Genomic DNA, 14843 nt, shown 5'->3' with positions numbered 1-14843 from the left:
TTTGCTCTAAGGGGCTTCCAGTCACAAGCTGACTGAGAAGTCACTATCACATGGGAGGTGTTGGATAGTTGGACCTTCTCTTTGCAGTATTGTAGTGGAGGGGGGATCAATCTACTCCTTGCGTGTTGGGTCTCACACTCTTTGGGATACTTTTTAGATTTCTGCAGAGATGCAGAAAAACTTTTGGAGCAGACTTTGGAAATCCCTCAGGAATAGGAAAATCACGTTATTCATCTGGCTTACTATTCATGGAGGGATTGCAGTGAACCTGTGGAGATCCAGGTTTGACCCTACATGTCCTCGATGCCACTCAGTGGTTGAGTCAGTGCAGCACTGCCTTTGGGAGTGCACTCAGGCGAGGACGATTTGGAAGGGTGTTGCTAGGATACTTTGCATTTTTCATAGAGCACCCTTCTTCATGACCTGGGGATCAGTTGCTTGGTTGTCACTCAGTGGTCCATAGGCTTTCTTCGAGGGACATGACACAGACACAGCTTTCTTTGTTCGACGACACGTCATGCTCCCTCCCGGATGTTCTGTTTACTCTATTCAAAGCTCCCCACGCTTTTATAGACACATCTTGGGAGATTCTGGCTAGTGTTACAGCATGGCATATTTGGAGAGCCAGATGTACAAAGGCTTTGGAGGACTCCCAGGTTCACCCTTCTCAGACTATGGCCAGTATTTGGGCAGATCCTATACACACTTTGATGGCCATTTGGCGAACATACAGGGAACCTCCAGGACTGCTACTACTAGGAGGGTTGCTTTTCTCAGAGTTTGGAAGGGTTCTCCTTTCTTCTCTGACTCTCCTTCAGGGATGAGGTGGCATTTTTAGCCGCCACCTGGGATTTTTGTTTACTTATTCTAAGCTGTTTTTTCTCATGCTTGACATGATGTACTCCCGCACTTGAGCTTGCTCTACGGTTTTTATTCATACTTCATGAAGTACTTTTCTTCACACTCTTTGCACTGAGGGGGGATGTTGGAGAAATCATAGCCAAAGAGTGTGTTCTATGTGTACTAGGAACTAGTTCATGAGTCTTTCTGTGAGAGAGTGCCATGTGGCATCTTGGGATTTATCCCATGTACATATGGTACTTGAGTGTGTGTGTGTCCACTCTATATGAGTGTTGTACTTTCACTTGTCACATCAATCAACTCAAGTGGAGCTTTTGGTCATGTAAGTGATTTCCTTTGGCTCTTTCCTTTCTTTCCATTTCCATTTCCTTTCATTTCTATTTCAAGTTATGTTTCCTTCCTTCTAGCTCCCTAGCCTCCTTTCCACCTTCTTCCCCTTCCTTCACAATTGGATTCCCTATCCAATGTTATTCTCCTAACCAACACAATTGGATTCTCTATCCAATGTTATTCTCCTAACCAACAAATTGTCACCTTGAATATGATTTTTTGTCTTTAGAACAACAAAAAAATCTAAATTTGTATGATTGGACATATTCTAGTCTTACAAAGGTAAATGAAATTTAGGTGACTTCCTTAATAACCTGAACACATAAGTGATAGTGATGATCCGATCTTACATGAATACAAGTAGGCACCATCCAACTCATATAGTTAGGCATGTGTCGTGTCAAAAGACTCGACTATGATTAGGCACTCGTGTGTGGAAGAAAGTGTCCACAAGTTGCTTGTGGACACTATTAGGCAGTTGTGTGTCGAAGAAATACTATCCACAAGTTGCTTGTGAAGCATAACTTGAGAATCTTCTCTTGGTAAGAGAGCCAATCCAAGCCCTGTTATAGTCCACTGCAGTGGCTATCATGTCAAAGATCACCAATAGTAAGTAAAAGATGCTAATCGGGATCTTGAAAGAAGCCTAATCCATGCAAAACTGCAGAAACTACAAGATCTCGAACTGATGTGTATGTGAAGACATTGAGAAAAGATAAATGTGTGCACATGTGCCCTAGGTAGAAAGATAAATACATAGATGGCCAAGGTGTTGACCAAGCATGGGTTGACAATATTAAGAATCATGCTCGCATCATTGATATGTACAATGATTGGCACATTGCAGCTGCAGTGAGCAATTTTGACACTTTTTGTGGGGATGCTGGAAATGAGTGTTGGGAGGCGGGAAAAGGAGTATGCCTCCACGATTCTTTCGTACAGAGGTAGTGCGATGGTAGTTGAGACTTGGATTAAAATCCAGCTTTTTAATCTTGCCTATGGATGCTGCAGCAGTGAGCCCGCAATTGCACTATCAACAATTGAGGCCGAATACAAGACTGTGAGTTAAGACTTTTCCCAGGAAGCAGCCAAAGCCAGTTCAAAAGCTACTGATGTTTCTCATACAGACAGCTCAATCGTGGTGTACTAATTCTTAGAAAAAATCATAGGGCAGCACACAACATATTGACAATCCAATACCACTTTTTTCTTCCCAAAAGTTGCAAATAACCTAGGATATTGCGCAGCCAGAGGATATGAGTGCTGATATATTAACAGAAGCAAACAAAAGTAGGAAATTTGCATTACTCAAGGAATAAATTGGGCTTAACCCAGATGCCCATGCATAGCGAGGGGGAGCTTTATTAGTTGTGAAGTGAACCACAGGCTAAGACTTTTCCCAGGAGGCAGCCAAAGCCAGTTCAAAAGCTCATGATGTCTCTCATAGACAACCCAATCGTTGTGTACATATAGAAAAAAATATAGGGCAGCACACAATATATTGACATCCAATACCACTTTTTTCTTCTAGGATATTGCGCAGCCAGAGGATATGAGTGCTGATACATTAACATAAGCAAACAAAAGTAGGAAATTTGTGTTACTTAAGGAATAAATTGGGCTTAACGCAGATGCCCAATGCATTTCAAGGGGGAGCTTTATTAGTTGTAAAGTGAACCACAGGCTAAGGTGGGAAGAGCCAGTGGAAGGAAACAAACTGATCTAGTTAATTATGTTGATATTGGAGTCTTTCTGGTACTAAAGATTTAGGTTAGAAATTGAATGCAATAAGATATTTCTTGTGTTCCTGAATTTCCTCTGCATGTGCAGTGTTAAGGAGGCAAAGCCAGATCTGGATCTAGAAAAAGTTCGGAAAAAAGGCTGGGACTCTGTTTATTCTATGAGAGACAGCGAGCACAGTGGGGGAACATTATATGATGAGTACATAATTTACGATCCACGTCTGGCTATTCCCAGATACATCATTCATTACGACAATGACGATATCAATACTCCTAAGTACATGGATTTACAGAAACATGCTAAAGGAAGTTTCTCAAGAACCTCCTTGATGCCAGCCCCAAATTTCTTGGGTGATACTTTTACAGAGTACCATTTTAGACTCGCAGAATCTCAGTTTTACAGAATGTCAAATCTTAAAGAAAGAAAGGTGAGCAGCCGTGGTTGAGTCTCCTAAGTTCACTATGTAGCATCATAGCCATTTTATCATCTATATTCTGTGGAATGTATGGATTATTGTAGGTTAATGTATCTTGAACTCTTCCAGAAGATCTGTACGGATAATTTTGACTTCTTGCTGCATTGAAAACTTCTGGGCTTCTTCCTCTATACTAGTTCATTATCCTCATTACATCTTTTGCTCTTACTTTCAAAACGAATTCACAGATTATTTTTATGATTTTGTTCATTGACATGAAAATTTACACTGAAGTGGTTGTTCTCATTCATCTTTTATACTGACAGCCTCTCCATTCGTTTTGGTCTCTGTGCAGGTGGTTAAGGTTGAGGTCATACACAATGCAATACTTAGTATGAGTTACAATGAAATGAAAGCAAACTTTGTTAATCAGAAATGGCCTACATCTGAAATGCTTGTGTTCCATGGAACCACTAAAGAAAGTATTGAAAAGATTATACAGGAGGGCTTCAAGGTGGGAGGTACAGGAGGTGTTCCTATCAGGTGTGGAGCTGTACATGGAACAGGAGTATATACAGCAACTAATCCTGAAATCTCAATACAATACAGCAATGGTACAGGGATGATGCTCTTAGCCTCTCTCCTAGCAGGAAAAGAAAATGTGAATCATACAAAGGCAGGAGAAAGTGTGATAGTAGTCAAAGATGCAAGGCAATTGCTTCCTAAGTATATTGTACATTTCTCTTAGCAATGAATATATTTGTCATGAAGTATATAAAAGTCTCTATGCAAATGACAAGTAAGTATCTACTATCATGGTTCTTGAAGCTCCTCTATTCACATTACGGTGATAAACTTCAATGGAATTATTGTGAGCTATACATGGAACAGGAGTATATACAGCCATCAATCCTGAAATGTCAATACCATACAGCAATAATATAGGGATGATGCTCTTATCCTTTCTTCTAGCAGGACAATAAAATGTGAATCATACCAGGGCAGGAGAAAATGTGATAGTAGTGAAAGATGCAAGGCAATTGCTTCCTAAGTACATTGTACATTTCTCTTATCAATGAATAGATTTGTCACAAAGTATAGAAGAGTTTCTATGCAAATGACACATAACGAAGTATCTACTATCATGGTTCTTGAAGCTCCTCTATTCACATTATATTGACAATCACCTTGTACTTCAATGGAATTATTTTGGGATTTTCTTAGAAAGACAGGGATATGACCCCACATATTTTGCTCTGAGTTCTGGGCAGTATGCCTTGTGACACTTAGAAACTAGCCTTAAGATGAATTTGTGTCACGATGCACTTTAATTTAATGTCAGACAATTGTAGAAGTTTGAGTTGGACCCGATTTAACAGTGGCAATTCTTGAAGGCTTGAAAAGAAGAACAAAACCAAACAGCTCTTGGGCTTACAAATCTCAATGTCCTTGTTCTTATCAAGCCTTTACATACTCAGAACTAGTGGTTCCCTCATATGAAAGTAGAGTTTATGCTTGCTTTAGGGTTGTACTTTCATGACAATGTGCCATTCAGTCATGATGAGGAGAAAACCCTTATTCATAAAGGTTGGACTTTAGATTATTTGAGCTTGCTATGACGATTTTTCTTATCTAATCAATTTCAACTGCAGGTGATGAAGCGTTGAACATGAAGAATGTAAAACTTGAATTTGTTTAAAGACAATATGAATCAATTGCAATGCCTGGGAAGCACTATGAAAAGTCATCTCAAAATATATGGTTCTATATTCAAAAGTCAGAGCCAATGATCTTTAGATTGATAATCAAAACAATTACCATATATGGGATGCCTCTTTTTAAAGCATTGGATGGGTACATGATGGAGAATGGCAGGTGAATAATTTCAAAAGGCATGAAGTTGATAAATATTCTACAATGCATGCATGACCATGAAAACTTCCTTTATCCCAACTGTTTTTTGATCATCCAATTATTTTGTTGGATTTCATCATCATTTTGTGGCTTTCTACTTAAAAAAAAGCCCAGATTGATGTGATGAACTTGGATTTTCAAGAAGTTGGAGCTGGCTTGTGCATTACATCAGATATGTAAAAAATGTGTTTGTTTTTAGTAAGATAATCATTTTTTAGGAGATATTCAATAAAGATCAAATACAATATTCGAGTTGTTGAAGGTTTGTGTCTAGGAAGATGATAACAACTTTTTACAAGCCAATGTCACCTCAACATAGGGAACACCACCAAACTTATAAAAGATCAAAAACTGAAGGAACTGAAAGGAGGATGAAAGGAGACAAGGGAGCTAGAAGGAAGGAAGTGTTGGAATATGAAGCCAAAGTGAGTCTAAAATGAGTGTTCTAGATGGTCTAGGTGTGGTTTTATAGTCTAGTGAGTCCTAGACATGCCACATGTCATACTGGGAGATATCCCATAGACATTGTGACTTTCTAGAGTCTAGTGGCACACTATATAGTGTTGTACTTGTCTATTGTCTATAATATCAGTCAACATCGAGCTCTTTGGTATCATGTGAGTACTTGTCAATTGCTTTCATTTTCTTTCCATTTCATTTCCATTATGCTTGTTATCTTTCCTTTCCATTCCTAGTATTAGCTTGCTTCTCTCCCTACCACTATGATCTTTCATGTGGTATCAGAGCCATGTTCCTAGGCCTGCTCTTTCCCTTTCCCTTCCAAGAGGTTGAGGTGAGGGAGGCCAATGAAGCTACTCTACCTCCTCCTCCTTGGAAGGCTGCCCTCTTCTCTCCTTCCTTGAGCTCTCTTCTCCATGCCATGATCTGCCACCTCTCTTCTCCTTCCTTCAGCTACATCTTTCTGTGACCTGCAGATGATGTGACGCTTCTATCCAGATCTAGAAGTAGAATCATGGCTTTGTGTCTTCAGCAAAGTTGTAGAGGACCTTGAGTACTACAAATTTCGTCTTTACATCATTGCAATCCAAGTTTTCTGTGAAAAGTTACAGCCCTTCCAAGAAGTGACGAAATTTGTTTTTGCACGCGAGTTTTGTTTTGGAGCTCAATGATTTGACAGCCCAAGCATGATGCAGCCAGCTCAACGTGGAGCTGTACATCCTCTTCATCGTTGACCTCTTCTCCAGTCCGCCATTTGCTCCTTCCCGACATTCTCTTGGAGTTGCTGCCCGCAAGTTGGTGCCCATATTCTGCCCATCACTTGATGTGAGCTCTTGACATTACATTGCATGACTCCTTCACGTGACTACTCCAAACTTTGGTGAAGACTTCTCGAGCTAGATGTGAGTTCTTCGATACTACTACGACACACTCCACTATAGTGATCTCTCTGATTAGTGCATTACATCGAGCTTGATGTAGACCACTCTACATCAACAAGTGACTTCTTCAACATTGCTTATTCGATCGGTGCCTAAGGTACCTCGCATTGATTGACTTCCCAATTGGTCGTGGTACCTGAGGCTTCTACTTCGACATTGGTGACTCTCCTTTTGGCATTTTGAGAGTCATCATGTGAGTGCTCCATGTAACTACCCCATGGACTTCACCGACACATATTTTGAGGCATTCCTACCTAGCGCTTCATCGATATCATCATCAACTTGTAGGGATGTGCACACACGTGCCTTAGCTACTTGGAGGACATCTCTTACTTCTAAGAGATCTATTTTTATTATTCCTACAACTTGATGAATTTTGGGATTCTCTGCCTTGGGTAGTCCCCCTAAAATGATATGTATTGAGTGTTTGGTTTTCATTGAATCTAAAGGTCCTCTGCCTTGGATAGTACTTCTAAAAAAATGTATTGGTTTTCTTATTTTGGTGTGTGGCTTCCTAACATGTCCTATTATCAAGCCAAAGGGGGATGTACTGTTGGAGCCATGTATTGGCTTTGATAGGTTTAGAGGGGGATGTATTGTGCCATGTATTGGCTTTGATAGGTCTTGTTATTAGGCCAGGATGATGGTGTATTCCTAGACCTATGAGCTGATCATGTAGCCATGCTATAACGTGAGTCTTTGAGCATGTTGAGTCTCAAGCCATGAGAGCGCTTGGATCAACCTCTGAGCACGCTCAGACTTTAGCCTGTGAGTTACATAGGATGCACAATTTGATGACCATCATTGTCATGTTCTATTCTTGGTTCCATTCCAATAGTCCCTCACCCTAGACCGTCATTGTCATGTTCTGTTCTTAGTTCCATTCCAGTAGTCTCTCACCTTGCCTTCATGGGGGAGTGTTGGAATATGAAGCCAAAGTGAGTCTAAAATGAGTGTTCTAGGTGATCTAGGTGTGGTTTTATAGTCTAGTGAGTCCTAGACATGCCACGTGTCATATTGGGAGATATCCCATAGGCATTGTGATGTTCTAGAGTCTAGTGGCACACTATATAGTATTGTACTTGTCTATTGTCTATAATATTAGTCAACATCAAGCTCTTTGGTATCATGTGAGTACTTATCCATTGCTTTCATTTTCTTTCCATTTCATTTCCATTATGCTTGTTATCTTTCCTTTCCATTCCTAGTGTTAGCTTGCTTCTCTCCCTACCACTATGATCTTTCAGGAAGCATAACTTGAATTGGAAATGAAATGAAATGGAAGGAAAGACAGGAAGCAAAATGAAATCACTTACACAACCAAAAGCTCCACTGAGTTGATTGATGTGACAAGTGAAGGTACAACACCATATGGAGTGGACACACACTCAAGTACCATATGTATATGGGATAACTCCCAATATGCCACATGGCACTCTCTCACACAAAGACTCATAAAACTAGTTTCTAGTACACATGAGAACACTCTTTGACTATGATTTCTCCAACATCTCCCCTCAGAGCAAAGAGTGTGAGACCCAACATGCAAGGAGTAAACCGAGCCCCCCTCCACTATAATACTACAAAGAGCAAGTCCAACTACCCAACACCTCCTGTGTGATAGTGACTTCTCGGTCAGTTGCGATAGGCAGTGAGAACCATAATTTGTCACCCCCCCCTTACTCTGAACTGGGTAAAAGTATTACATAGCCATACCAATAAACACCCAATAAAATCACATTTCCCCCCCCCCCAAAAAAAAGATTACTTCATTAAGTATGAACGAAAACTGCAAGAGCAAGCTCAAATGCGGTAGTACATCATGCCATGCATGAGAAAAAAACCCGCTCAAAACGAGCTAACAAAAATCCAAGGTGGTTGCTGAAAGTGCCACCTCAACTCTGAAGGAGACTCAGAGAAGAAAGGAGATTCTCTCCAAACTCTGAAAAAAATACCTCTCCTAGCAGTAGCTACTCTAGAGGATCCCTGCATGCTCTCCCAGATGGCCACTAATGTGTGTATAGTATCCGTCCATATACTAGCCATAGACTGGGAGGGGTGAACCTAGGAACCCTCCATCGTCTCCGTATATTTGGCCCTCCAAATATGCCAAGATGCAATGCTAGCTAGAATCTCCCATGATGCGTCCGCCGAGGCATGAGCAGCTCTGAAAGGAGTGAAGGGAACATCCTGGAGAGAACAAGACTTCACAGAGTGTCGTTGTATAATAAAGGCTGAGTTTGAGTCATGTCCCTTGAAAAAAACCTGAGGACCAGTAAGAGATAACCATGCCACTGACCCCAAGTCATGAAGAAGTGTGCTCTATGAAATATGCAAAAAATCCTAGCAACACCCTTCCAGATCCATCCTCGCTTGTCTGCACTCCTAGAGGCAATGTTGAACTGACAAGTAGGATCAGCCTCGAACTTGGATCTCCATAGGTTCAGTGCAATTGCTCCATGCATAGAAAGCCAAAGAAGAGAGTGATCTTTCTATTCCTGAGGGATTTCAAGAGCCTCCTCCAAAAGTTTTTATGCACCTCTGTAGAAATCCAAAAACTATCCCAATGAGGAGCTCTGGAGGATCTCCAACCTCTGCTGCTAAGCTAAAATCTCCTGGCATTTCTGATTGTGTAATGAAAGAAGGGGATGCTCTTCTCTTGGTGCCCTTCATCAATCCACTCCCACTCCCCTGGGTCCCATTGCAAGAACCTAATGGGCGAACCACCATATAACCATAGTCTCCAAGACCCAAGTGCCAGGAGAACAAGGTCAGGATCTAGATACCACTGAGACTTCTTACCCCACTTCATGTAACCTGCAATCCTAACAGGCTGGAAGGCAACCTCCAAAAGAATATCATCTGAAGATCTAAGAAGTCTGCCTCCCGACTGAACATTAAAGACAAGGGTCTCCTCAAGTGCATCCTGCAAGGCAATAACTTGTAAAGGAATACCCGTCCCTGTAAAATCTCCCAACCAAGTGGACTCTGTGATAGGCATGTCATCTGTATCCATCCACTCTGCTAGTATGGTGTCATGTGCACGGATCGGTATCTGACGTGTACTAGGTACACAGAACTAGCTCAGGTTAGCCTGGGGAGGCTTAGAGCTAGGCAGGCTTGATTCTCGGGTTGAGTGGCAAGGGTACGAACTATTTATAGGTCTTCGCTATTTTTGGCGCCGGGGCCCGAGTCTATAAAAGAGGCCCAGGGGGTTCAGTTCTCAGTGAGCAGTTGGGAGCAAGTCTCGTTCCCAGGTACTAGGTCTGATCCTGGATTGTGTCGCGGACGCGCGCCTGCATCTTAGCGTAGCCCAAGGCCCAGTGGCAGATCCAGGGCTTCACAGCGCCACCTGGTGGTATGGGACACCAGGCTGGTTGGGATCTGATTGGGAGTTCGTACCAGTAGCTCAGCTCGTGGCTCGGGGGGACATCTTCTGATTCGGGATCACATCCCGTAGATGTCACGGTTGGGTGGTGAGCAGCCTGCTCAGTTCTGATGTTGTGTGTGGTTATTTTGCAGATCAGGGGTTTCAGGAGTGCTGGGATGTGTCAGTTGGTATCAGAGCCAACTCCTGAGGTAGGAACTTCTGATACGAGAAATTTGACGGATTTCTCTTCCAGGTATGCCCTGAAATTCGAGATTTCCTGCTGCGTGTTTTGCTGTCTACCTGGAGAAGGAGGGGTGAAGAGATATCTGGAAAAGGCAGGAAGAAGGAGAGACCTGATTACGAAATTGCTGAAGAGTCTACGTGAGAGAGGGAGTGAAATTCTAGCTAGGAGAATGGGGAAGAGAGGCGAAACAGGGCTGATCAGTAGGAGATGGAATCGAGATGCTGGTCAGGGCTGCAGAGAGGTAAGTGCCGCTGGTAGGAGAGGCTGAGGAGTTGCGCCATCAGATGGTGCAGAACTCGGCCCAGGCAGGGGGTGCGTTAGGCTGAGCAGGGTGCGGTCGGTGGCATCTAGGGGTGGCTGAGGTGCGAAAAAGCACCACCTTCCAAGCTTGGAAGGTGGCGCAGAAAAAAGCATCGACCCTCCAAGATTGGAGGGTGTGCATGCTAATTTTAGCTTAAGCCCCAATTTTGGGAGGCCAGCTTTTCTGGAAAGCGTGGCTGGGCTTTTCTAGGAAGCACAGCCTCCAGAATAGCTGGGCTATTTTCTATAAAGACTGGCGAGACTTCAAGTCCAGCCATAGCCTCAAGCCTGACAGCGCAAGAGCAGCCTGCCCTTACCAGAATTCCGCCATTTAGTTACGGCTGCAACAGCAGCAGCCCTGCGACCTGCCTCTGCCTGCGATCTGCCTCCACGAAACGGCTGCAACAGCAGCAGCCCTGCGACCTGCCTCTGCCCGCGATCTGCCTCCACGAAACGGCTGCAACAGTAGCAGCTGTTCCGTACTGTACGGCCTGCAGCGGACCTGCAACAGGACCTCATCCCCTACGCGCGCTGATCGTTGGTGCACGATATCTACTGGTTCCAGTCAGCTTCTCTGATTTCGCCATATCTTGGAGGGACGGTTTCTTTCCTCTACTCTTTCCCTTCCAGTTTCGATTCTCCCAGCTATTTCTCTCAGCCTGTAATCAAGTTAGTATTCAGCCATGTCTGATGCTCCGAATCCCGAGTTCACTATGGGAGAGCAGGAATTAGATTACACTCCAGTGGGGGAGGATGATCAGGGTCTCTATGACGACCTGATCACTAAGAAAGCCTTCAGTGAGTTCACGACTGCTCTAGATGGTAAATTTGAGCAGGTCAACGCTAATCAATCGGGGTTGACACAGCAACTCCAAGGGATACAAGCTACCTTGACTCTTCTGGCTAGCACGGTTCAGGCACTCACGCATGTGGATGCCATGGCCTCCGTGCTAGGCCCGAATATCACTCCGGATCCCTTTCCAGGTGACCAGAAATCAAGAACAAAGGAGGTGGTTGACACTTGGCTGCACAAGTGGCAAGTTCACTTCCAATTTCACCCCTATCCAGACGAGAAAAAGATTCAGCTAGCAGCAGGGTTTATGTCAGGTAAAGCCTTGCTTTGGTGGAAAGAACTTCAGCCAAAGCCTGATACTTGGACAGAATTTGAGGGTATCTTCAGGAAGGAGTTCCTGAAGAAGGAAGATGACTACGATATCGTCGGCAAGCTCAAAGCCCTCGATATGTCAAAATTGAATTTAACTTTTGAAGTTTATCTTCAGAGATTTAGGGATCTGCAAACCAGGGCCACCAAAATGGATCCTGTAACCTTGTTAGGTTTTTTCGTGGATGGTTTGCCAGACTCCTATAAGTTACAGATTAAGAATAACAAGTGCACAACATTGCAGGAGGCCATGACATATGCGCGCATATATGATGATACCATGGCCGGAACCAAGGCAACCACAGTTACCGAGACCAGCGGAAAGAACAAACGCAAGTTCTTTCAGCATGCGACTGGTATTGGGGAGACGAAGTCTACGGACAACGCCTCCAGGAAAAGCTTAACTCCTGCGAAGAATGGTAAGGCCCGTTTCCTTCGCACTCTCAGGCTCAAGAAAGAGGGCCGGTGTTTTTATTGCGAGGAGCGGGGCCACACGAAGAATGAGTGTCCTAAGCGGAAGAACCAGAGATTGGTGCTAGGACCGAAGCTCCAGGCAGGTCCGCGTACCGCAGCCAAGGGAGCCAACCAGGTTACGATGACAGGTATTTCAGTAAATGTCATTACCTGCCCCCTTTCTTGCAATTGTACCTTTAATACTTCGTTGTTTGGTTCCCATGATCTTTTCCGAGTTTATGGAGAAGTTAGGGACCAATGGGTTCACATTCTCTTTGATCCGGGCAGCTCTCACAATTTTGTTAATTACAAATTTGTGCAGAAGATGGGGCTGTCCACAGTACCTAGCGACCACACCTACGAGGTGCAGCTTCCAGCCGGGAAGCAGTTTTGGGATCGCAAGGTTGAAGCGCTTCCCATCCGGATTCAAGCCTACACGGGAGCTCTCACATGTTATGTTATGCATCTAGAGCATGTAGACTTGTTGATCGGGATAGAGTGGTTTAAAACCCACAATATCCAGATCGGATGGACGGAGCATACGCTTTCTTTTGTAGACAAAGGCACCCAATTTTGTATTCAGTGTGATAAGATTATCCCTTCTCAGGGGCCTATTGTATCTGCGATGCAGCTTCGGAATATATTGAACACTTCTCATTATGATGTCTATCAGTGTGTTTTGATTCCACTTTCTTCATTTGTTGTTTCAGTAATTAACAAAAATGAATTAAGTGTGTTTGAACACCGAGAATTGAGAACGTTGTTAGATAATTTTAAGGACGTATTCCCAGTTCAACTGCCGGAAGGTTTACCTCCAGAAAGGGCAGTAGATCATCGCATAGACTTAGTCCCAGGGGCTCAACCTATCAGTGTACCACCATATAGGATGAGCCAGGTAGAGGAGGATGAGTTAGCTATCCAGCTTCAGGATTACCTGAATATGGGCTATATCCGCCCAAGTAAATCTCCTTGGGGTGCACCTGTCCTCTTAAGAAAGAAGAAGGATTCTTCCTGGAGGATGTGTATAGATTATAAACGACTAAATAAAGTTACAATTAAGAACCGCTATCCTTTACCTCGTTCTGATGATTTGATAGACCGTTTGGCCGGAGCGAAGTATTTCACTAAGATTGATTTGCGTACGGGTTATCACCAAATCCGTATCTATGCTAAATACATAGATAGGACCGCATTCCGGACTAGGTATGGTCATTACGAGTTCCTCGTATTACCTTTTGGTTTGACCAATGCTCCTGCTACTTTTCAGCAGATGATGAACGATTTGTTCAGAGATTATCTGGGCAAATTTGTTGTCGTGTTCTTAGATGATATCTTGGTATATAGTAAAACGCTTGAGGATCATATAGGACACCTCCGGGTTGTCTTATTTGTTCTAAGACAGCATAAGCTTTATGCCAAGATGAGTAAATGTGACTTCTTTATGAAGGAGATCATTTACTTAGGACACAAGATTTCTTCTGAAGGCATTAGCATTGATCTGGATCGTATCCAGAAGGTTTTAGATTGGCCTATACCTCAGACTGTGAAACAACTTCGTTCTTTTCTAGGATTTACGGTATTTCTTCGGAAGTCAGTCCGTGATTACTCACAAATCACGGTACCATTGACCAACATATTGAAAGGTCGTGGACGCAGGTCTACTCAACCGATCCCTTGGAATGATGCAATGAACAAGGCTTTTGAAACCTTGAAGTTATCTATCAAGGAAGCACCCGTTCTTGCATTACCCGATCCTACCCGGCCTTATGTTTTAGAGGCCGATGCGAGTGATTATGCGATTGGGGCAGCTCTATTCCAAGAGGGCAGACCTGTAGCTTTTGAGAGTAAGAAGCTAGACGACACTCAATATCGTTGGCCCACACTCGAGAAGGAACTTTATGCGGTAGTGTATGCTCTCAAGGTTTGGAGACACTACTTGTATGGTTCAAAGTTCCTCGTATTGACTGATCACCAGTCAATTAAGTATGTGTGTGATGGATCAGACTTGAGAGGAAGGAAAGCTAGATGGGCAGAGTTAATGCAGGATTTTGATTTCGAAATACGTTATCGTAAGGGTTCGTTGAATAGGGTGGCGGATGCCTTAAGTCGAGTTAAGTTTGTAAATGCTTTGTCATTTACGGAAATATCCTCAGACCTATTTCAATCCTTGAGAGGGCTATACGCAACTGATAGTCATTTCAGTTCTTATTGGCAGAGAGTCCAGGATGGGAGCTCCATGGTTGACCAGGACTCAGGGATTGTGCCACCTAGGATACAGGCGGCGGGAGGTCAGTGGATGATTAGGAACGGCTTGCTGTTCCGGAATGAAAAGATTTGTGTACCTGATGTTCTGGACCTAAAATCCAAGATTCTCTGGGAGTGTCATGATGCTCCTAGTGCGGGACATCCAGGTATACATAGGACTCTGTCTCTTGTGAAGCATACCTTTTATTGGCCTAAGATGCGTGCATTTGTAGAGAACTATGTGGTAGGTTGCCGAGTTTGTCAGGTTACTAAGGCTGAACGCCTTAGGAGCGCGGGCTTATTACAGCCATTACAGATTCCAGGTAATAAATGGGAAAGTATTTCCATGGATTTTATTACTGGTTTACCTCGAACGCGCAAGGGTCATGACTCTATTTGGGTCATAG

At 43.3% G+C, this 14843-nt stretch overlaps 1 protein-coding gene across 1 annotated transcript in view; it reads left to right on the top strand.

Annotated features, from left to right (window-relative positions):
- LOC147905609 (uncharacterized) overlaps nt 1-4097 on the top strand; it is a 37866-nt gene extending 33769 nt beyond the window's left edge. Inside the window, exons 10-11 of the mRNA XM_087370041.1 lie at nt 3022-3361; nt 3705-4097. Of these exons, the coding sequence (XP_087226167.1) occupies nt 3022-3361; nt 3705-4097 (733 nt within the window). The remainder of the gene's footprint in view (nt 1-3021; nt 3362-3704) is intronic.
- Nucleotides 4098-14843: the final 10746 nt, after the last annotated feature.

Source organism: Dipteris shenzhenensis, chromosome 1 (assembly GCF_047967505.1).
Source record: "Dipteris shenzhenensis isolate YYH24624 ecotype China chromosome 1, Dip_SZ_1.0, whole genome shotgun sequence".
In the NCBI taxonomy this organism is placed as follows: domain Eukaryota; kingdom Viridiplantae; phylum Streptophyta; class Polypodiopsida; order Gleicheniales; family Dipteridaceae; genus Dipteris; species Dipteris shenzhenensis.
Note: the sequence above shows the minus strand (reverse complement) of the source record. Positions and strands in the feature narration are given on the sequence as shown.